This window comes from Carassius carassius, chromosome 13 (assembly GCF_963082965.1).
Source record: "Carassius carassius chromosome 13, fCarCar2.1, whole genome shotgun sequence".
Taxonomy (NCBI): domain Eukaryota; kingdom Metazoa; phylum Chordata; class Actinopteri; order Cypriniformes; family Cyprinidae; genus Carassius; species Carassius carassius.
In genome coordinates, this window is record NC_081767.1 from 28619632 (window position 1) to 28644082 (window position 24451).

Genomic DNA, 24451 nt, shown 5'->3' on the forward strand with positions numbered 1-24451 from the left:
TCTTTTTAGTCTGATTATTTGATTGAACACGCAAAATGGAATTAGAAATGCAACATTACTGTATTTATTTCTGAAATTATATTTGACTTGCTAGATTAAAGAAAATATTCAGTGTGATGAGGTCATGTGCCAATATATTTGAAACATTTAGCACTGCATATCACACGCTATTCCTTACTAACAAATTTACAGTAAGCATTCTGTGAAAAATGGAGTAACCAATACAGTATTCCATTTCAAAACACAGCTAGTCTGTCAGATTTTTCATAATCTTTTCAATCCCCCTTGTGGAGGACAAGTGGCACTACATATAGAGCACTATCAAGTATTTTTACACCACACTTTAATGGACAAATGACTTTTATTTGCTTTACCAACTTACATCACCAACGTTTCAGAAATGTTCAGTCTTTTTTGTTTCACTTTCATGTTTTATCACAACAGCAACAGGTCTTTAAAAACCACAAAATATGCTTTCATCGTGCTTCGCTTTTATTAGTTTTAAGCAATTGTATTTACTGTTATCTTGATAGATGCTCAAATCAAGGCAGAATAATCATTTTAAAACATTTTTAGCAGGTAAACCTCAAATGTCAATACTAAACACCCTTCCTTGCACAAAGATAGTTATTCACATTTCCCAATTCCACAATAATCCACTAAGATACCAGATAAATATCTATAGTAAAAACAATGAACTATAAATATAACACATAAAGAACAATGTGCTTTGCAAGTGAACTGAATGTCTTGAACAGCATAATCAGCAGTGACACGGGGGTCACCGATGGACCGGGACGATCCCAGTCATGGCCTTGGCGAAGACTCTGATAAGAGCACGGGTGAAGAGCAGCAGGTGCCATCTGAGTCCAGCTCATCAAGATCTCACCGCGGACGAAGCCAGCATTTCACTTGCCATCGATATTTTGATATGTATTGAGCCGTTTCTCTTTTTCTATTTTCATCTCTGTGCTCAACGTGGAAATGTAATTATCACACATCTAGAATCATAATTAATACTATCACTACATATTATGATATGTTGCGGTCTCATCAAGTTACTAGAAAAACACATTTACAATTATAACACATCACTGTTTTGCAATCACACTTTTTTTTCTCTCTTGTAATTTCCATTAGTAGCATCTGATTCGGTTTCCTCTGATATTCATGGGCAAGAAACTGTTTAGAACTGTTATCGATGCCCCAAATCTTCCTTTTATGATAGTTGGGTCATATATATATATATATAAGATAGTATTTTAATAAAACAAAAATATATATTATTAATTATTTTTAACAAATAACTACCATTTTCTGAGAATGACCTGGGTTTCTTTAAAACATCATTTCAATCTATGAGATCACTTACTCTTCTGAATTGAAATTGTTAAAGTCCTGCATTGATTAAATTTGAATGAATTATTACTATGTTAGTGGAGTTATTCTCTTAATACAATACATTCATTAAAATATTCTTAATGCCTGGGACTTGGAAACACAACCTTCAATATTAAACATCTATATTATTATTATATCTATTTGTATATATTAAATAACTCACACTCCTAATGTAAAAGCAAAGTAGCAATAAACTAACACTTAACATTCATAAGAGCATGACAATCTTTTGTTTGCAGTGGGGTGTAGTCAGAGTTGGCCTGTGAACAATCAGAGAGTTGGTGTGGAAGTGCAGGCTAGAGTTGGTGAAGACAAGGCCGCTATTGCTTGAATTGCCACCCTGCTCCAAAAATGTTGGCAAGACTCCCAAAGATAGCAGCTTCTGTCCTGGTCTTTCTTTCTGCCTCTGTCTCTTCCCAGCAGCAGGGCTGTAGCTGTGATCCAGAGCCTCTGCTTCTCTGAGTGCTGTCAGAACCGTCTCTCGCCACTGCTGGACACTTAGCGCATCTTGTAGTCATGAGCGATAGCTGCCTCACATAGCTGACCTTTAAAATCCAGCTCGAAGGTAAAGTCCAGATCACGCTGGGTAGATAAACAAGAAGCGGAAATGTTAAATTGTGTTATAATTGTAAGAAAAAAAATATATATAAGAAAGTTGCATTGAATTATACAATACCATTCAAAAGTTAGGGGGGATTTTTATTAGTATTTTTATATATATATATATATTTTAAAGAAGGTATTTCTTAAGTATCCAGTGGGGAGGTATTTAAAAGACTCTTTACATTATATCGAAATTCAATTTCAGAAGAAAAAAAAAATCGCAGGTTTCCACAAAAATATTAAGCAGCACAAATGTTTTCAACGTTGATAATAAAAAATATATAATATATATTTCTCCAGCACCAAATCAGCATATTGCAATGATTTCTGGAGGATCCTGTGGCACTGAAGACTGGAGTAATGGTTGCTGGAAATTCAGCGTCGTTATCACAGGAATAAATTACATTTTTAAATATATTCAAATAGAAAACAGCTATTTTGAATGCTAATAATGTTTCACAAAATATTTTTATCCACTAAATCCAGCCTTGGCAAGCAAAGGAAACTTGTTTCCAAAATATTAGAAAATCGTATTGACCCAAAACTTTTGATTGGCAAGGTATAAATATAAATTTGTTTAAATATGGAAAGCATATTTTTGGCTATACTTATATTAACCAACTGACTATTTTTTGAATGATTAATTAGGTGGGTTCTTACTGCGTTCTTCTCGTTTGGCTTCATGCTGACGGTGCCGACTATCTCCTCTCCTCTTTTCACAGTTAAATATTCCTCCAGATAAAACACTGTCTGCTTCCAGTGTGTGTATGGGGCATCTGGTGCTATGGTAGAGTAAAAAGGAGACTATTTATAAAATGCATCCATCAAAATATTAAAGCTATAACACATTGTTACGCGGCTCTCTGAAATGCTTGATTCTGTTTGGTCAGTTGGTTTGATTGTGAGGTCAAATATAATGACCTCTACTGAACACTCCATGCTCTCTTTTTTCTTAGCCTTTAAATAATTTAAACCTCAATATCTAAATCTATATTTCTTGTCCAAGTATATAATTATTTTATAAGCAGCCATGCAATAAGAAGCGTAAATTACATTGAGCTGATCAATATTACAAAACATAAGGATCCTGATCATCCTCTCTGGGTTTATTTTGCAAATAGACATGAAACTACACACATAACATACAACAGTGAATCTTATACTAATGCTGACAAATTCACTTCACAAATTCAGATTTTTAAAGCCTTGCCAGACATAAACCTCTACTTCATTCAAGACCGCTGTCAAAAATACGATGCAAACGTTATGTGTGTGTGAGTTAGAGAGAAAGTAAGAACCCAAAGTCTGTTCATTTTCTTGCCAAACGATAGATCACTCGTGCCTCAAACCCATGAGGAAACACCTGAGCTGACTGAGCAATACGATGAACCCTTAATGGTCAGTAGAAGTTAACAGAGCCCTCAGGTCAATGAGTCTGGGAATCACCTGTAATGTTAAAACATCAATATATGTAGCTGGTTTTCATTTGAGAAATCTGTTCACCTTAATCTTGGTGCCTGTTTTGGTTTAATTCAGTTTCTTTGGAAGAGCTGTGTCAAAACCGAGCCACTAGAGAGCAGACATCAACCACAAAGTACACATTCACACACACTGGGGTCCGAGAAGCAGAAGGTAGACAAGTTTTTAAACAGGACACCTGTAGAGAAGCCCGTCTTTTTATGACACTTGGTGAATTCGATATTGAAGTAGGTGACCAGAGCATGGACATAATCGTTCCTCTGGATCTGCAGACAGAAGGAGGAGCTGAAGGACAGTTCCTCTGGCTTCACCGTGTAGATGTCCACTTCCTGAGAAAAGACGAGGAAAGCTTAAAGTTGTGATTTCCTGGTCTGAGGAATTTAATGACATTCTCAGCTGGGTTTCTTCTAAAGTAACCGTTTAGCCAACCATTTCTGAAAATTTACGCACCATCCACCATCAAGGCATTTTAGCATTAAACCATTGCTTTTAACCAAAACGTGAATTTTCCTCCATTGGAAAAATCCATCCCCTGTTGTCATCTCACATCAAAATCCACTGGTATTTTTTTTAGAGCTGTTTTATTTTCGCTTGTAAATGGAACCATTTAAATGGATCTGTGCATATTTCTCTCCTGATTAAGACAAGATGACTTTATCACTGGAGAAAGCAATATTATGAATAGAGGAAACCGTTTTTTGAAGTTAAAATGTAAAATTAACACAGCTTTTCACTTTATAAGTTGCTAAATGATAGACTGTAGTCATGTGGATTAATTGTGGATTATTGTTTTTATCAGCTGATTAGACTTTCATTCTGATGGCACCCATTCACTGCAGATAATACATTAGTGAGCAAGTGACGTAATGCTAAATCTCTCCAAATCCATTCCAGTGGTGAATCAAACTTATCAGATTTTCCTTTTTCAGTAAATGTTCATTTTTGGGGATTGAACCATTCCTTGAATTCCAAATTAGACAATTGCTAAAATATGGTACAAATATAGAGCTATATTGATACGGATAGCATAACTCTGATCATTTGATCTTAGAAATGTTTGAGTTCATACTGAGGTCTCTTATCTTCTGAGCACAGTGTGTGACATTAGAGGAGATGCATGTGAAAATACTGAGTCTTTTTCTTGAGATAAATCTGAGCAGCTGGAAACTTCTACATTTAGTCTCCTTTGAATCTCTGTGTTGTCTAGATTAAATGGAGACTAAATGTAGAAGTTTCCAGAAGAAACATGAATATTAAAGAGATCTCTTTTGTAATTTCTCTTTACTGTGGGACAGAGTAAAAAGCGTGATCTTTTCTCTCTCTCTCTCTCTCTATCTCTTCTTCTGAAATGTCATCGTGGACTGCTATCATGTTAGGATGTTATTACTGCTCTTGGATCAGTATGTTCACACAGCTGTTTCAGATTCCAACATTTCCTGACAGTAAACTGAGCTCTGCCTCCAGAACTGATATATTTACCAGAAAAACAATAGGAAACTGTTAGTTAAATGTAAAGGAGGAGGAGGACTTTAAAGAAGCTTGAGAGTTTCTTTAGCAGAGGAGAAAATAACTTAAAGATGAAGAGGGAGAAGAAATGGATGACAGTGAGTTAATAAGACTCTATTAGATCATCCAGGAATCATGTTTGAGACCAATCTTATTAGAGACACAACTATATATATATACATAATACAGTGAGCTTATAATACAGTAATACAATAAGCTTTTTTATGAAGCAACTCAAAGTTCTGTTGTTACTAGTTCTAAAGTGACATTTTAGGATTAGTAACGAAGGCTTGAGCTCAGCTGTTAAACTGGCAAACTGAGATTTGAATCTGTGCACTCTTATTTTTTTTTTCTTGGACGACCAATCACAGTCTTTTAAAGTGTCATACCTACTCTAACAACGGGGTCAGCCCCGCCTCCTCACTATGATTAAAGTTTTTGTCTTTTCCTTTTCAGGGTAAAAACAGGAATCACAGAGTTAAATTTAAAACCTTTTAAGACCTTTTAAAGACTCTTTCCATACATTTTATGACCTCGTCACCACTCAAATTTTAACTGGTTAAATCGGCGACACTTTAACTTACATTTACGATACTGTTTGTACGATAGCACAACTAAACAGACTTACTTTGTGATAAATCCTTATCAATACAACATAATTCAGAAAGGGTGACTAACCAATGCGACCCAATAAATAAGAATTAGACCAATAAACAAAACAACTGACAAAACTTATTGAAGAGGGAAAAAAAAGTTTTCCGTGCTAACGGGCCAATGACTTCGCACAGTAACATCAACTCTTATAACTGTCTGCAAACCATAGCTGTTTTGTGGAACACTTCTCATGACAAACATCTTACTGTTCGGACAGTTTACCTGTGATTACGGATTCCTTGATTTGATGCAGACTTGACAAGAGTGTCAGTAATACTGCACCTGATCGTGTCTGAATGATAATGGAAGGTAAAATAATGATCACAACTATTACTATCTATCTACTATTAACTGTGCATCCCAAGCCCATGCCAATTAAAAACAGCCTAAAGTAGCGCCATTACCATGTCCCAAATCTAAAAATGTCATTTCCATCCCTCTCCATCCATCTCTAGCAAATGAAATGTTAGATTTTACTTTGCAAATTCCTTTATGTACAGTAGACTGCTATATATCTAATTATTTTCCAGCTCTAATTTGCATCAACGTTTTAAATTGGATTAGTTGTGACAGAGGTGCTAAATTTATATCTGTAAAGAGCTGAAAAACATTTTGTTTTTAAATATATTTATTTCTTATTATCTTTTAGCAGTTAAAATGAGTGTTTTGCAGATGCATTTCACAGTCCATCTGTGCAGCAATAAACTTTCCCGGCTTCATGAATCCGATTCAACCAATAATCATCTCATCAGCACCTTCTCCAGTGGTTTATAATGAAATGAAATTGCATTTCAACAGATCATTATGTAACTGTCACACTGAGTGATAGAGCGAATGATCAGTTACATACTAATGCTGCTGTATTCTCTATGGAACTCACTTGATCTTCTTCTCATCTACCACACATGCGGTGAGAAACACGCACATACATGATTTCTGTGAAGTGTTTTAATGACTGACCTTGATCAGGCACGCATTGGATACCATTTGTTTTGAGTCCACGATGTCCACCAGTGGTTCTTTTATAGCTACGTTCCTGATGCAGGTCATATCAAAACCATAAACGTTCTCCCACCCTGTTGAAACATAAAATCATTTGATTTTTACAAAACAGCATAAACAATGATTTACACGTGCGTAACGTTAAGTTGAATACATCTCAGAAAGTATTTAGAATCACCTGCATAAGTGCATGAAATATGAGTTGTAGAAGTCAGTTTTCTCTTATACATTTTTAACAGCTCTAACCAAGTAAGATCTAACATATTTGTTACTTTTCATCTACCATCCATTCAAACAGAACAAACATGACACAAACATCACTTTTGCGTTTATGTTTGTTAAGTATGTGGACCCCCAATTTTTTTCATATATTTTTAGTTAGTTTACTGAAAGAAATTAGTGCTACATTTCAGCAAGGATGGATTTAAATTGATCCAAAGTGATAGTAAAGATGTTCACACCTCAGACTTTCAAATAAATGCAGTTCTTTTGACCTTTCTATTCAATAAATAATGCTGGAAAATTATTGCCACAAAAATAATAAGGCAAAAAGGCAATTTACTTCTAGAAACATATATACATAAAAAATATAAATAGTATAAGTAGTAGTATAAATAGTAGTGCAGTTCACAATAAAAATTCCCAAAAGAAAAAGTGCATATTAAATACTCAGATGATGCACTTAACAGAAAAAAACAAAGTGTAGAATGTTGGACACTTCATGCACTCAACTTTCCCAGCTTTAATCGCATAGCAAAGATTATGGTCCTGATTATGAATGACAAATTAATCTTATATAATTCAAACACTTGGTTGATTACACAGTGCATACAGTAAGTACATAGTGTACAGTGCATCATTTGGGATGCAGCTACTGAGACAGACAACGAGGTAAAACAAGGGTAAACACTGGCAGTGTAAGATGGAGGAACTTGATGGAATGTTTGGGTTTCAGTCGATAAGACAAACTGGTGGAGTTTCTTCTCGACAGGTAAGCTAAACTTAAAGTTAAAAGCATTCCTAAAATGTTGGACCTTTTATTGAAAGTAGCTTACTTTTACCTGTTGAGACATGCCTTCACATTTCTAGAGCTGTAGGAGCTCTGTTTGTGATGCTTGAGTTGGTGGAAGTATGATGTGTTTGAAAGCATGCTTTCATAGAACATTCTCCCTATGGCCAATCACGTTTTGCTTTACATTTAGGGCAGTTTCACCCTGAAATAAATTCATTCAAAATTAAGTAAGACAAAAATACACTTTTAAGATAGTATTATAGACCTGTTTAATTGTAGCATCTTAGAAACTTGTAAACATGACTGTATAGATGAAACCCTCCTTCTGTGTGTTTTGAGTGAATCTCACAGTGAATCTTGAAGTCCTTGTACTGTCTGTCTTCAATGGCCACCACATATAGAGCAGCCCTGTCTGGGAACATCAGACCTCCAGGTTTCTAATGATGAAGAACACAGAGTGTTTGCTCATTCTGTAGAGCCATTGGCTGTTTATATACTACACACACTCACGTGTGCTTTCTTTACTACACAAACACACATAAACACTGACCAGCCACTTATCTCTGGCATAGATGACTGTGTTGAGCATGGACTCATAAAAAAGGCAGTAACCCATCCACTCTGAAATGATAATGTCCACCTGATCTACCGGCAGCTCCGTCTCTTCCACTTTCCCTTTAAAGATGGTTATAACTGGAACACACAGACAGAATAAGGCTACAAAGACACTTGACAGATATTTTCTATTCTTTGAATTTTTAAGGCCAGTTAAAAGATGTGGGTCAAACCATGTGTGCAGAGAGAGAGAGAGTCCAGCTAATATTGTTAAATCACCTTTAGTTGAGCTCATATATATATTTATATTGGGGTGGTGTTGGCGCAGTGAATTAGACACATGCCTTTGGTGTGAGAGACCTGGGTTTGAATCCACTGTGAGACACCAATGTGCCCCTGAGCAAGACACTTAACCCCTAGTTGCTCAGAAAGTGTCTCTTCCGTCGCTCAGTACGCTATCAACTGTTGTTGTTGAAAAACTTTGGACTGGCAGTGTATAAATACAAAAAAATATATATAGAAGGCATATTTTTGGCTAAACTTATATTAACAATAGTACTGCTTTATTGTATTTGTGCCATGCTAAGCATAATAGACTTTTTTTCTAGAAAACCGAGAAAAAATAATTATGAATGTTTTTTGGGGGGGGGGGACAGTGTCCTTGATAGTCAATTTATCATTTATGTTTATTATAAGACATTCTGAACATTAACAATTTAAATTCTTAATATTAAAATACTGCTGAGATTTAAAATTATGTATAATTAGGAGGCTGAATAGAAGAACGCTCGACAAGCACTCTTTATCCTGTCAATATCTCATCCTATTTGTCATTCTGTTTTTCTCACACACCCACATAAACAAGCTTACTACACAGCAACAAACACACATACAATATCTACACACATTACACATGCTTACCACTGTCCAGATGATTGGCCTTGATGATTTTCTCAGAGTGTTCTGATATACTTGAGCATTCAATCTGAGGAAGGGTAGAAAACAAAACAACAAAATATGAGGATTTAAACTCTCTTGTTGGTTGATTCTGGTTTAGCTGACATTAGTGACACCAGTTCAACCAATGGTGTGAGTTTGCGGTGCTTTTCAGACAAATGTCACTAATTGTGCTTGTTTTTAATGGGTTACATTACTTAGAGTCTTTCAACTTTGAGAGCTTCTGATTCTTGCACCCTGCAGTCATGCCCATTAGACATGTTCCTCTGATCAGCTTCCAGCCACACGAAGAGCCCTATTTAGCATTCACAAACGGTCCAGATTCCTGTCCCATTGTCAGACAGAAATATATGTAAACAAGCACACAGAGTGATTGGCTGTCAGTGGCCCGAGGCTAAAGGGAAGAGGAGAGATTAAGTAGGAAGCAGTCAGCTGTATAAATGAGAGACTGATTCCAGACAGCACAGATCCTTTTTGCTCGTGATGTCCCTTGTGTTTACCCAGCCATTATTAGTGTCCATAGCCATCGCCATCAACAGTGTAGCACATGGAGTCAGTAAGCATTGCTTCAACTGACAATTAATCAGAACCGTTGCTTTCTCCTACATGACAGTGGTGGGAAGTTTGATTATTTCAAGAGATTCGTTGATTTTCAGTTTGTTCACCAAAATGATTCGTTCAGATTCGTTCAGTGATTTGTTCAGTGACCATTTCTTCATATTATACACAAATACGCCACAGCAGGTGACGAAAAAGAGTGTCTTATGTGTTATGTCTTAAGTCAACGAACGTATTTACTTGTGACAAAAACTGATTTGGCTTTATTAAAGTGTGTGCATGTTCGCATTAAATAGTCTAAATAAGTTGTTCAGATGAACAAAGCGCTAGGTTTTCTTGCATAATTAAACAATTTAATTGTTTGGTCAGACTGTTCATATTCACATTAATAAATCGTGAATTAAACGTGGAGTTATGTTCTGTATGCTAAATATAAAAACAAGCATATGTGCACCTATAACTGCACTTTGTATCTGCTGATTGCTGATCGAGATTTACATGCTTGGCTCACTGACCCGGTACTCTCATTCATTTCATTCACAAACGAGCTATGTATCAGTTCATTCAACTAGTTCACAAACGGGAATATCGTATTTGTTCACTACACTACACTACATTCACTACAAATCACATGCTCCGTCACATCTTAAGTAACTCTTTGACAGGATGAAACAGTTCACAGAGCAGTTCACGGGCTGCGCATGCGCTGCTAATAACGCCGAGCTCGCGCACTGCTGTGGAGGGTGGAACTTCAGGGAATGAGAAATATGAGTCAGTGGATTACCTGAACGAGAACGATTCGTTCACCTAAAATATTCGTTCACGAACGAACCATCACTAGTGTAATTCCCTATAGCCTATATTAAAAATTTGGAATATTTTCATATTTTACCTCATGAAAAGTTAAACAGTTAAATGTTTCCCGCTTAAACTTATGCAAAAATGTGCAATATCCTTATATTTATTTGTTACCCCTCCATCCTAGAACATTCCTGCATCTCACTCAATCCTATTCCATTATCATTTATAGCACAATTGTTTATACATTTATTTACTTGCCAATTTGTAATTCTCCTGTAATTTTTTTTTTTTTTTTTTTTTTGTCTGTGTGTTGTTGTCTCTGTTTACTGGAAGCTTATGTCACTAAAACAAATTCCTTGTATGCGCAAGCATACTTGGCAATAAAGCTCTTTCTGATTCTGACTCTGATCTGATTCTGATTTTATTGGGTTCTTTGATAAGGTTACAATACGAATGTCTAAGTAGCAACGTAACTTCCGTGATGTACCCAATGCGCGGAAGGGTAAAGAAATTTTACTTTATTTGCAGGGCGGGCTGGGGCGGGCTGGGGCGGGTCAAATAATTTCAGAAGAACGGGACCCGCGGGTTGGAAAAAAAGCCGACCCACGCATCACTAGTGCCAATGTGAGTGTGTGTAGATCTGCTGGTCTCATTAGTGTCTGAACACAAAGGGCTTTATGACAAACACTACAGCAACTACAAAAATCTCGACAAGAGGGAGTTGTTGTGGAGAGGAATTGCCGATTCTGATTGTTTTTCATTAAGCGCCATTTAATGTCTTTGAACTTATATTTATGATCCTTATTATGAAATAAGTAGGTGGTAATATGTCGTCGTATTTCCCTACAAAAGAGGATTATTAATTTACACCTTAAAAAGCACTTGGTGCTACTGCCACACATGATGCTATTTTGAGCTGTGTGAATCGTTCCAGCATTGTAGGAGGCTACAGGCTCATGCGGTTTTAGGCATAAGGAGGGCCCCCCTCTTACCCCATACACGTGCTTGGCTCCGGCCTTGGCAGCAAACATGGAGAGGATGCCAGTACCACTCCCCACATCCAACACAATCTTGTCCTTGAAGATGTGTTTGTTATGGTACATGGAGGTCCTGTACGTCAACGTCCTCACTTCGTCCTTTAGCATTTCCTGTACATTCACACACAGATATACACACATGGTCACACTTTATTTCATGGTCCAATTATCACTATTAACTAACTATTAACAATGACTTTTGCCTTAATAAGCTCCTAATTTACTGCTTATTAATAGTTAGTAAGGTAGTTGTTAAGTTTAGGTATGGGGTAGGATTAAACCTGTTAACTGTCACCCATCCCCTCGGTGGGACGCCTATGTAACAGAGGCCAGCGAGTAGGTGCTGTGCAGGTAAAACCTATATATAAACAATACCATGGTATTACTAATAGATCACTATAGCATAGGTTTGATAGTTCTTTTTTGTAGGGCATATACAATGTTGTCTAGGTAGGGAGCTTACTTTTTGTATTGAAGCACACCCAATGAATTATTTAGTCTTCGCCTTTAACCAAAAATGTATCATGTTGTTGTTTTTGGACATGGAAATATCTTGGTATAACTTGATAAAATATGCAGTCTCAATAGATACAGTATCACTCCGTTAAAAACACAGCCAACTAATTATTCAGTAGTTTTAAAGATGTTTAACCATTTAAAACCTTCTGTATCATATTTGATACACACTTGCTGTATCAAAAACTTGCTGTCACCATTACATGTCTCCTCAGATCTATGCAGCATTTTGGGTATACGCCTCTGTCACATGGAGAGGAAGGAACGGGAAAATAGATCTGACCTATATACTAAAAAAAGAGTATGAACAAAATTAATCTTGCAGGTCTCATCTGAACCTCATGTATTCCGTGCTCTCTCATCCTATAATTCAGTGACACCCCCAACCTGTCTCTCTCCTGCTCCATTTCTCTGCATACTCTGCATTATACATAACACCCAGCATAAATCAACATGAGTGATGTCGATAACCATGAGTGCTTATATCCTACATACCACGTCTCAGCATCACTGTTAAATACAAGCATCCGCTGCTCTAATGTGCTCATACTGTACCTCATGAATGCCAAAGTGGGCGTACGAGTCAAAATAGTAATCCCTGGAGGTCATCTCGTCGGGGTTGAGGAACTTGGCCATCTTTCCTCTGCCAGGGCAGCTGGGTAAGTTGGCAGAATGAGGAGTGTGTGGCGCATGGGATGGGTGTGTGGGCCGCTGGGCATGATGGACCGATGACACTGGTTTGGGCATAGGAGATGGCTGGACCGACTGAGACGGGGCGGCACTCAGAGGCTGTTGCTAAAACGGGAAAACACCAAACAAATATTCGGATGCTTAAACCATTCTAAACAGTGTTTTAATGTCTAACAAAATATTGAACTATGAAATAAATATATTAATGAAGTAATTAAAATAAAATAAAAATAAACAAAAATGTAAATTATTATGGAAGGCTATTTCCACCATGAAATAAAAAAAAGAGTCAATTGTGGAATTTTATCTTACAGTTTATACTTGTTTTCTCACAATTCTGAGCTTATAATATAGTCAGTATTGCAAGATATAAACTATGCAAGAAACTTGCAAGATATATTACTAAGATTTAAACTCAAAATTGCGAGAGAAAAGAAATTTCCGAATTGTGAGATTAAAAAAATTGCCATTACATTTTTATTCTTTATTTGATGGCCGACACTAAAAACTGTGAACAGAACTGTTTTGAAATATAACCTGGGCAGTTGTTAATGATATCACCCCAACTGACAGATCCATGTGGTGTATGATCCTTCAAAAACAAAATGAACAGTGACACTATATTAAGTACTGTTTAAAAACTCTCCTATATCATGTCAGGAGAGCCTTCCAAGAAGGTCTAGTATCTGTCTGTCAGATTTCAGAGAACTGACAGAGGTTGTTTATGCCCTGCGAGCAAAGGGAGCACAGGACAGTTAGATTGACATGGAAATGACTTAAAGGTACAATTTGTAAGATATTTGCAGTAAAATATCCAAAAACCACTAGGCTAGTGTTATACATTTTGTCCAGCTGATTACTAACAATATCTCAATTTTTTTCAATTACTTGTAAATCATGAGAAATTTCCCATTCTAAATAGTGACACGGGGCAGTGCAGTCGCCTGTCAATGACGTTAGTTACCCTTTACCACCTTTACTGACGTATAAACCAGAACTAGAAAGAGATGCCGATCTTGCTTGTGTTTTACTCGACAGGTGACATCTTTACAGAAAACGTATGCTATTATAACGATCAACAAGATTAGTATTATTGGGCATACACGGCAAACGCGGGGCATCGCGTCTCTAGACCCGCGCGAGGATGCGTCTGATCCATCGTCTGATCGCGTCTTTGCATTGACTCGCGCAAATCGTTGAACTCGCGTTAAATCCATGATTTATCTTTCCGTCTGATTGATGGCCATCAGCGGTTGGGTAGAAGACAACAAATCCCATCATTCAACGCTCCTTCTTAGCGTCATCAAACCACGAGATTGTTTATATACAATAAAATTACATTTTATAAAATACTTTTTTTTAAAGGGACCTGGAATTAATTCATTGGCCCACGGCTTTGTCAAGTTTATAAACACCTAATCTAGAACACTTTTGTCATATAGCTAGAAGCACGAAACTCTTAAAGGGATAGTTCACCCATAAATCAAAATTATGTCATTAATAACTCACCCTCATGTCGTTCCAAACCAGTAAGACCTCCATTTATCTTCGGAACACAGTTTAAGATATTTTAATTTAGTCTGAGAGCTCTCAGTCTCTCCATTGAAACTGTGTGTACGGTATACTGTCCATGTCCAGAAAGGTAAGAAAAACAGTGTAATCAAACAGTACACTGACTGAACTGCTGTGAAGAGAGAACTGAAGATGAACACCGAGCCGAGCCAGATAATGACTCGTTCACGAGTCAAGAACCGGTTTGCTTCGGTTTTCGGATCACCAGTAGTTCTTTCGGACAGTTTGATTCAATAAACCGGTTGAAGAAAACGGTTCACCGGTTCTTTTCCGCTCAACGTAATGGCGTCATTGGCGATGATTGGCCTTGATTCAAGCCTTCAGTTTACCTGGGCTCATAACATTAGAACAGAATCAGTTCAGAATCAATCACCAAAAGAATCAGTTCGGTTCAGACGCTCTGTGTGTTGGTATGCTTCACGCTGAATCACACATGCGCAGTATCATCAGCTCCTCGGTTCTTGAATCGGACACGTCTGACAGAAACGGTTCTTGACTCGTGAACGAGTCATTATCTGCCTCGGCTCGGTGTTTATCCTCAGTTCTCTCTTCACAGCAGTTCAGTCAGTGTACTGTTTGAGTAAATGAATTACTTTGGGATATTGGTTTGTTTTAACTCAGAGGGAGTGTCAGCCACATTAAAAAAGTTAACAGCTTAAGTCATTTGTGGATTAATGCGTATTGGAGACGCGAACCGTTTAAAACGATTCAGTTCGATTTGGTGAACTGGTTCAAAAAGATCCGGTTACATCGAATGATTCGTTCGCGAACCGGATATGAGCAACTGCTTTGTTTTGAACTCTCTCACAACAGACACGGAAGAGAAGACAATGCTGAATAAAGTCGTAGTTTTTGTTATTTTTGGACCAAAATGTATTTTCGATGCTTCAAAAAATTCTAACTGACCCTCTGATGTCACATGGACTACTTTGATGATGGTTTTCTTAGCTTTCTGGACATGGACATTATACCGTACACACAGTTTCAATGGAGGGACTGAGAGCTCTCAGACTAAATTAAAATATCTTAAACTGTGTCCTGAAGATAAATGGAGGTCTTACTGGTTTGGAACTACATGAGGGTGAGTTATTAATGACATAATTTAGATTTTTGGGTGAACTATCCCTTTAAATTTGGGCTCTAATATCCTATCTCATATGCTGTTTTGCAATTTTGTGATATTGAAGATTTGTGGGCCTGTATTTGCATAAGTGTACCTATATTTGCCTGTGGGTGTGCAGCCTCTCAGCTCAGGGGATTTCAAATAATGAGTGTCAGCAGAGGGGGAGGGCCGATGTATCAAGAGGGATAACGGTGTTAGGATTGCATCTATTAGAATGATGGGAAGGAAAACACATGTCCTTGCCCCTCTAGTCAGCTAACAAATCTCATTCACATTCTATTTTTAACCTCAACAAAAATGGCACTTTTGACAACATTCCACCTTAGAGTAATTCTCTTGAGAACTATTATAGTTTTTGTGACATAACTGGATTGATGTGCGTGAGAGGAAAAATAGGTGCTCTTGGGATTTCTTCACAAATAGAACTACTAGGGTTTTTTTTTTCTAGTGTAGGTTTATGACAGGGAACAACTTAATAGTTTAAGAGTTTTTTTGCATTGCATATCTAAATCATTAATGTGTTCAGCTCTTATGAATTTAGCAGATTTATGGGCAGCCCTCTCTGCTTTGGCTGGACATACTTTAATAAAGCTGCAGCTGACAGTGTGCATTTCAGAGCTACAGTAAGTGGTGTTTTCTCAAGAAAGAACCACAACTGTAAGCTTTTAAACTATTGAAACCCACTGGCCTCCTGACCTTCAAGTGCACAATAGCTCCTTTCAAACAATTGCATTCAATATTATATCCATTGGAGAACATTAAGATGCAGTTATTCTGTCAACTAGGTAATTCTTTGTCAACTCAACCAGAGATCTCTGTTTACAATTTTTTTTCTAAGAGAAGCATAAATGAAGATGAAAGCCAAATATATATACATATATGTAATCGAATCCAATATATATTATCTATTATATACCATAATATAGCAACAATAATGTATTATATACCATAATATACCATAAAATATAATGTATTATATACCATAATATACCAAAAAGATTGGATTACACAGTAAATAGTCAAAATAGCCATCCATGACATTTAATGTTTGGCTTTCATCACTATTTCTGTAACAAAATCAAAAATTTTAGCTGAGCAAGTTTGTAAAGTATGAATGATTTGACATGAAAAGACTTAATTACTAAATGGGGGTATTTAAGGAGGTAGTTAATCTATTATAAACTGTATATTAAAAAAATGTCTAGAACAACATGTGGGTGAGATCACACAATTATCATTTTTGGGTGATCTTTTCCATACTCTTATAAAAATAAAAGTTCTTAATTGGCATTGGGGTTCAATTAAGAACTTCAACACCCATAAAACCTTTCCATTGCACAAAAGACTCTTATAGTGGGAAAAAAGCTTCTTCGGATTATTAAAATGTTCTTCACACTAAGAAAACAAAAGGCTCTTTCAAGAACTGTTCACTGAAAAATTATTTGGGGAACCAAAGGTGGTTCCTCAGTCATTGCTGTGAAAACCCCTTAGGGAACCTTTAGTTTTAAGAGTGTAGTTCCATCTACTCTCAGTGGAAGCCTGTTTGACAGACTAACAGTCCTAGTGCAGAGCAGTCTTGCTATTTTAGGAGACGTTTCAGAGGTCAGGCAGCATCCATCAGAGGAGTTTTAAAGATCCCTAAAATCTGGATTAGATTTCATACTTCATGACTATGTCAATACATTCCAGCTGGTTAATCACGCATTGAGTATTAGATAAAGTTGAAGGCCACTACTGAAACTGGAATTTATCAAAGTGTTTTTTCTGTGCCAGCACTGGATTGCAACCTCACTAACCTTTCCGTCCCATGATTGTTTCCACTTCTTGATAGTCCTGAGATATAAACCAGCAGCTATGTGGATGATGACTCAGATATTTAGCTTTCTGCACTAGTATATAAACAGACTTCAATGGCCTTTGCTGCCCTCCACTAAAACTCTGGCCTCACGCTGATATGGGACACTCAAGTAGAGCAGAAGTGCTTGCAAGATTGGGACCAGGGCCAATTCCGATATGAAGATGTCTTCATCTGTATGATAACACATAGTGATTCCAAAGCTTTGATAGTTCCCAGGCTAGCTATCACATAGTGCATGTGATCTCAGAAATGAGACACAATATAATACAATATTTGAATAAAACAATAATTATTTGCAACAACTGATGGAGTGCTGAGGCATGTGCAGTGTTGTCAAGGTAACATCTGGTCAGTCATTATCTTCGCCAAATGAAGTTCCAAACGCTTAGCCTACATGAGACACTAATGCCCTGCACCCTACAAACAACACACTTTTTTTAAACAAACAATTAACATTTTTAGAGCTTTCTATATTACATAAATATAAATATACTTCAAACACTGTGTTTCCCCTTTTTAAATAAAATAAAATAAAACAGCTGCTCTCCCAGACGCAGGTGCAGCACCAAGGACAGCGACCAGCCTCCACAGCCCCTGAACCAAAGATCACAGAACATTAGCAGCTTTGCCCAAGACACTAATTACGTATCAATCACTAATTAGGCATTTCGCTTAAGCTTTATACAAAGAGACACGTACAGGGGCAGTCTCTCTGGAGCAGAGTTTAAGTTGTGTATGTTACTCGGTGGATTAACCTTTGCAGAATTTGAACCTACTGAAACCTTTTGGTTACCAGCCCAGACTTTAACCATTTGTCCGCCCCAAAGCAGCGTTTAAATACGCAACCGTTCTCGGACAGATGATCATATGATTGTCTAAAGCAACCACCTTGAATTCGCACGCGATTGGGTTTGAAAACTCGTTAGGCATTTTTTATACCAGGGGCCAAGTAAACTAAGAGCAGGAAAGGCGCTTACACTTGGGAAGGTAACCATTTTATTTATTATAGGTTTACACAGAGCCGATCAGCCCTATACGCTCACTACGCAAGCTGCGTAGGGCCCCGCAAATTACTCAAGGCCCCGCCTCCTCCTCGTGTCATAACGCGTCAAGTCAGCTTCAATTAATGTTTACAACATCAATGACAAAATGAAGCGAAACTATCCTTCTGGTCACGAAAAGAGGAAAAAAAAAACCATGAAAGTGAACTGCGGGAACAACAATCAGGTAAACTTGTCTTCTCTCCTCTCTAAGTTTGAGGTCAGCAAAGTAAAGTTTATGTGCATTTCTGTTGTGTTTTTTTCGGTCTTGCTAACCTAGCTGGGCAGGCAGGCAGTGCATCTCTTGCATCACTTTGTGCCTGAAAAAAGTGAGAGTAAAATACAATTATTTATTACGTTTGTTTTTGATAAACGACAAAGTGCAACGGTGTTTGTTTACTGCAGCTCGGAAAAGATAACCGCGTCGCGTGTTATCATGCGTTCATATGCGCATGCACGAAATGAAATGCGCATTTTTCAAGCAGAAATATATGTGGAGACCAGACAGACTGTACAATATATGGGCGTGAATGATGGCACTCCTCATCAAAAGTGCACATTATACATACATACTTTTAAAACAAGACACTGATTATCTAGTCTCAGTCAATGTGTAGTTAAAAACTCTATACAACTGCACTGCACTAATTATGCAAGATGGAAAGCAATGTATTGATAATTTGACAGTGATTGACTTGATTTATAGGCTATGTTGAATTTAAAATGTTGATTAGCTGGACATACTGGTCAATGTGTGGATGCACATCCCTCAGTTAATAATAACCATAAATCAAGAATTGCTTCACCATATATATTACAAAAATTAAAAAAAACCTTTAACATGCTATGGCAAGCCATTTGAGCTTTTATTCATTCACAGCTTATGCATTTTTGATATCAAGCATTACATTTCTTTACTATTTGCAATGTGAATTCTTGATTATTTTTACTAATAGTTAGTCAATAATAGCTAATACTAATAATATTATTACTAATAGCTAATAGTAATACTTAGTTACATTTTTATCTACCAATGTCTATTTTTGATATCAGGAATTACAAGTTAACTTGTACAAAAGTTCATTCTTGATATCAATGATGTCATCACTAACAGGGATTATTGGTATCTGCATAACTAGTTCACTAGTTAAATATTACAAGAGCCAAGCCATAGTATAAATAGTATTTTATATTTGAAAATGTATAAAAGAAAATTGGGAGCCAGTTTGAATGGGTCTGATGCAGCTTATAAAACGAGTTATCTATAATTTGCAGGTGCTATGCTCAAGTTTGTCAGTAGAGGAGATGCTGGACCATCAGCCAGTACAAGCACAGACCCAGAACAGCCAGCTTCAGCAAATACAGCACAGCAGTCTTCAGCAAGTATTAACACAGACCCAGGTGAAGTACAGGAAGTCTCAGCCAGTTCTAGCACAAACCCAATACAGCCAGCTTCAGCAAATACAGTACAGCCGTCTTCAGAAAGTACGAACACAGTGACAGTCCCAGGTGAAGTACAGGCAGCCTCAGTCAGTACTAGCACAACCAGAGGTGTACAGCCAGCAGCAGATACAAGCAGCTCAGACCCAAATAGAACAGTTGCCGCTCCACCAAATGACCCAGCAGATTGGCCCCCCGTCTTAACAAACTTTATGAGGACTGAGTTAGTGCGCAGAGGTCCATTCAAACCAGGACTGGATTTTTCTTTCCCTAAAGACAAGTCTAGAAGAGCTTTCCATTCAGGCTTATTAGAGAGAAAACTGTCAAATGGGGAAAAGATTCACAGGAGCTGGCTTACATACTCAATCAAAAACAATGCTGTTTATTGTTTTTGCTGTAAGCTCTTTTCTACAAAATACAACAAAATTATAAAGGAAGGTGTGAATGACTGGTCAAATATCAATGCCATTCTGAAACACCATGAGAGTAGTCCTGAACACACACAAAATATGATTAAGTGGAGAGAACTTGATCTGCGCCTAAGTCAGGGTCAGACTCTTGACCAGATACAAATGACCATTTATGAGGCTGAAAGAAAGAGATGGCATGATGTCCTTACACGTTTAATAAGTATCACCCAGTCTCTGGCTGAACGAAACCTAGCATTCAGGGGTTCGTCAGAAAAACTCTTCCAGCCAGATAATGGAAACTTCCTAAAAGAGGTTGAATTACTGGCAAAATTTGATCCTACACACAAAATTTGATCCGGCACACAAAGATGGAGTGTTTTAAAGAAACATGTGAAGATAACCATGAAGTCATGGAGTGACACAAGATGGGAGAGTAGGCTCAAAAGCATTCATGCAATAAGGCACCAGGCATCTGAGGTTCGGGGGGCATTACTGGAAGCCAGACAGACAATCAATGATCCTGTGGCCAAAGTGGAGGCACAAGCACTTGCAGAGGAAGTTGGGTCCTACCGCTTCTTGATTTGCTGTGTCGTATGGTGTAAGATACTGACTATTACAAACATAGTGAACAAGCTCCTCCAATCAGCCTCAATGCAGTTGGATATAGCAGTTAATTTAATCTCGAATGCAAAGGCTTCCCTCACTACATACCGGGACACTGGATTCTCTGAGGCACAGACAACAGCCACAAGCATTTGCGAAGTAATGAATGTGGAGGCTGTTCTGAAAGAGAAGAGACTGAGAAACAGCAAGAGGCATTTCAGCTATGAGGCTCCTGATGAACCAATGACTGATGCACTGAAAAACCTTGAAGTCAACTTCTTTAACATTGTGGTCGACTCTGCTGTGACATCCATGGATGAGAGATTTGAAACACTCAACCAGGTGAAATCCAAATATGGAGTGTTGCTAAACTTCAGCACTGCCTCATAGATGTCTAGTGAATCTTTAAAGGCTCACTGCATGGAAGTTCAAAATACTCTAACCTTCAGAGATGACTATGACATCAGTGGAATGGATCTGGCACACGAGATTCAGAATTTACCTGATCTGCCATCAGATAAGATGACTGCATTTGAGTTGCTTTCATTTCTCTGTGAGAAAAACCTGGAGGAACTATATCCTAATCTTTGGATAGCCCTAAGAATTGCAGTCACCCTGCCTGTAACAGTAGCATCGTCAGAGAGGAGCTTTTCAAAATTAAAGCTCATCAAAAGCTACCTGAGGTCTTCAATGTCACAGGAACGTTTGAGTGGATTGGCCATCATGAGCATAAATCATGATGTGGGGAAACACCTGTCCTATGATGACATCATTGATGATTTTGCCTCAAGAAAGTGCAGAAAAGGAATATTTTGATGGTAAGATTTTAATTCAAACATTCAAATGTTTACGCATTTGTAACATGTAACGAGTAACATATAAGATTGTGTAAATGACTGTTTAACTAACTATGTGATATTCTTCTCAGTTTCTTCTAGACTGTCCCGATAGACTGGTGTTGCCCATACTGATGCCGAAAATGCCCAGGCTGTAGAGAGAACCTAAGTTAATCCCAAAAGCCAAAGCTCAGAGTTATAATTTATTATTTATGTTTACGTTAATATTCACTTACTTAATAATATTCACTTGTTATCTTAATATTCTATAGGAAATACTCTATTCAATAAATATTGTTTGTTTGAACCTCATTCTGTTCTATATTGTTGTTCTATATTGTCGACTGTTTTGTTTAAAGGAGGGAGGATTGTATTGGGATCACTGAAGTGTCAGGTGTGACTGTGTGGCAATGGCAAATGGTTTACATAGCTCACGGCGTCACGGGTCAGTTAGAGGGCCCCTTAGCAGAATTTTGCTTAGGGCCCCAGGGAGGTCAGGATCGGCACTGGGTTTACATTTCAAGAAAAAAATGAGATGGCATATGAATTGTGCTGTGTGGTTTGCGCGAGAGAACCTTCAACAAACTGAGCCGCGAAAAATACACAGTTTCGACCAACGTCAAAGTTCAGTAGCCAATATAATTAGCACACTAGTAGAAACTTCGAAAACTCAAAACCTCGAGATGCTTTTAAATGCAAAATATGATCTATTGAGGCTTCGGGATTCAAAATTATAACATTATATTTAATGTCTCGTTTATTTGATCTGTTAATCCACGTTGCTTACCTCAGCGCTCTCCACATCCGCCATTTTTCTCCTGAGGAGCAAACAGCGGGAAGAGTGTTTAATTCCCATAAGAGCCGATGTGATCTGCTCCGGACCGTGCGATGAATTAATGACAAACCCTCTTTAAAAAGTCTTTAGAAATCCTGCAGCCTTTGCGCAATTAGCTAACGTTACTTCACGAAACCGCAGAATAAATTCGAATCACGTTCCAGAAGATAAACGAGCCCTAAAACTTGTTGAAAGCCCTCCTGAATCCATGGTATAAAAGTTTCCTACAGTAGTGAACCCCAAAGGAGCGCATGGCGAACTCTCCATATCGTGGGGGGAAAAATATTATGTACTTATAAAAAAGCACCCCGTCGTTCCATGACTGGAGTAATGCGAGATCAGCTGGTCAATAAAAGTGTTAATCATTCATATCTCAGTCCTTTGGATCTGGAATAAAGTCCCTAAGTACCCCTTTAAAATCTTATGGAGATCCCACGTGCACCACATAAATATCTGTCTTTATTTCAGTGAGGCAAGATATATTGCTATTTGCGGCTCTGAAATCGCTCTTCGATCACTGATGAGATTATCAGGCTGTATATAAAAGTGTCTCAAAGACGTTGCTCCACGCTCCGAATCTGATCTTCAAAGATTTATGGTCCCTTTCAGAAAATAGCGAACGTTTAAAGTTCCTCTTAGGAGATGCTGAAGGATCTTAAAGGACAAACCAGGTGAATTCCTTTAAATGGAGCAGCGGGAGCCAATGAGATGTGTTTTGAGCACTCCTCCATCCTCTGAGCGGCTGAATGTGACGAGGAGCTGAGCAGGTCCCTGCTGCTGTCATCCGGAAGCCCACACACTCGGAAACTTCAATTAGTAAGATACACAAATAATAATCTACTTAATTTAGTGAAAGGAAAACTCATCAGGAGTTGTTTATCCGTTTGCTTTCCTTTGCGATTAAATGTGCAACATATGTCATTTGAGACATATTATTAAAATGTTTACAACCACATAATCTTAAAAAAATACTCCCTACATGTTGGTCTTCTGAAATACGTTTTTCTTTTGTTATGCGCTGTATATTGACATCAGTATTTTTATTTTCGTTTGTTGTTATTTTTTTTTTTCGTTCATTTTTTTTTACTAATTAAAGATTATTTATCTGTTTATTACAATGAAAAATATATAGGCTACATAACGAAACGATTAGCACTTTTTAGACATACTTTTTAATTTTTTTTATTGTGCACTGCCATGTATTATTTTATTTTCATTTATTTCATTTAAATTCTTAATTTGTCATTATTAATTATATAAAGGTGCATTTATTTAAATTAAAAAGTTTTTTACCTAACAATTATAATTGTCCAGACATTAAAAATCCAGAAATGTCAGTCTTCAAGAAATAGTCATTTATTATTATTATTATTATTATTATTATTATTATTATTACGGTAATTTGTCATTATTAATAAATTATTACTTATTTGTTTATCTTTGTGCTTTATCAGTGTCCTCACATTTATATCATATCTCTCTTAATCCTTTTTAGTATCATAGCACAAAATACTGCTGGGCTCCTTTTTTGTTCAAAGAGCTAATGACAGCAGGGTGGATGTAACATCCACTCTCACTTTGTACTACGTTGAAGAGCTGCTGTTAGCTGGGATGTACTTTGAATTACCTCTCTTGGCCTTATCAGATCACTCTCATCTTACAAAGTGCAGTATAAGATATGGCCCTCTCATCTCCTAGCATATGATAGGTAGTGAACAAGCAACTGGATCCAGTTCACTGGATGGTGAACAAATGATAATGGTAGCCTCAACAAAAGATCTCTTAATGTTTGACCTCGGAGGATGTGTTGGATACATTATTCTGTAACCGCTGAATATCTAGAATGATGTTTAAACTTCTTTTTAATTGCCTTTGTTACATTAAGGAGAACTAAATATAGAAATGAAGTGTGGGAAATATGTGTGGGGTTTTTCAGTCTTTAATTATAAAAGTATAGGATTAT

The 24451-nt window shown here is 37.2% G+C and overlaps 1 protein-coding gene across 1 annotated transcript; it reads right to left on the reverse strand.

Annotated features, from left to right (window-relative positions):
• Positions 1–1796: 1796 nt before the first annotated feature.
• On the reverse strand, positions 1797–23210 carry LOC132155716 (protein arginine N-methyltransferase 8-B-like). Its single transcript, XM_059564429.1, has 10 exons — positions 22441–23210; positions 12637–12876; positions 11521–11676; positions 9134–9197; positions 8208–8350; positions 8007–8094; positions 6604–6719; positions 3662–3812; positions 2665–2786; positions 1797–1983 (listed from the first exon to the last, which is right to left on the reverse strand). Exons 1-10 carry the CDS (start codon positions 22507–22509, stop codon positions 1900–1902), a joined length of 1233 nt encoding a protein of 410 aa, XP_059420412.1. The 5' UTR covers positions 22510–23210; the 3' UTR covers positions 1797–1899.
• Between the last annotated feature and the right edge of the window lie 1241 nt (positions 23211–24451).

Excerpts from the sequence above, each read along its gene's own strand:
- LOC132155716 (XM_059564429.1), bottom strand. The coding sequence starts at position 22,509 with ATGGGAATTAAACACTCTTCCCGCTGTTTGCTCCTCAGGAGAAAAATG. Across the intron at positions 9,198-11,520 it reads GAGCCAAGCACGTGTATGGG|ATTGAATGCTCAAGTATATC; the intron begins GTAAGAGGGGGG and ends ACCCTTCCTCAG. Across the intron at positions 6,720-8,006 it reads CAAGGACTTCAAGATTCACT|GGTGGGAGAACGTTTATGGT; the intron begins GTGAGATTCACT and ends ATGTTTCAACAG.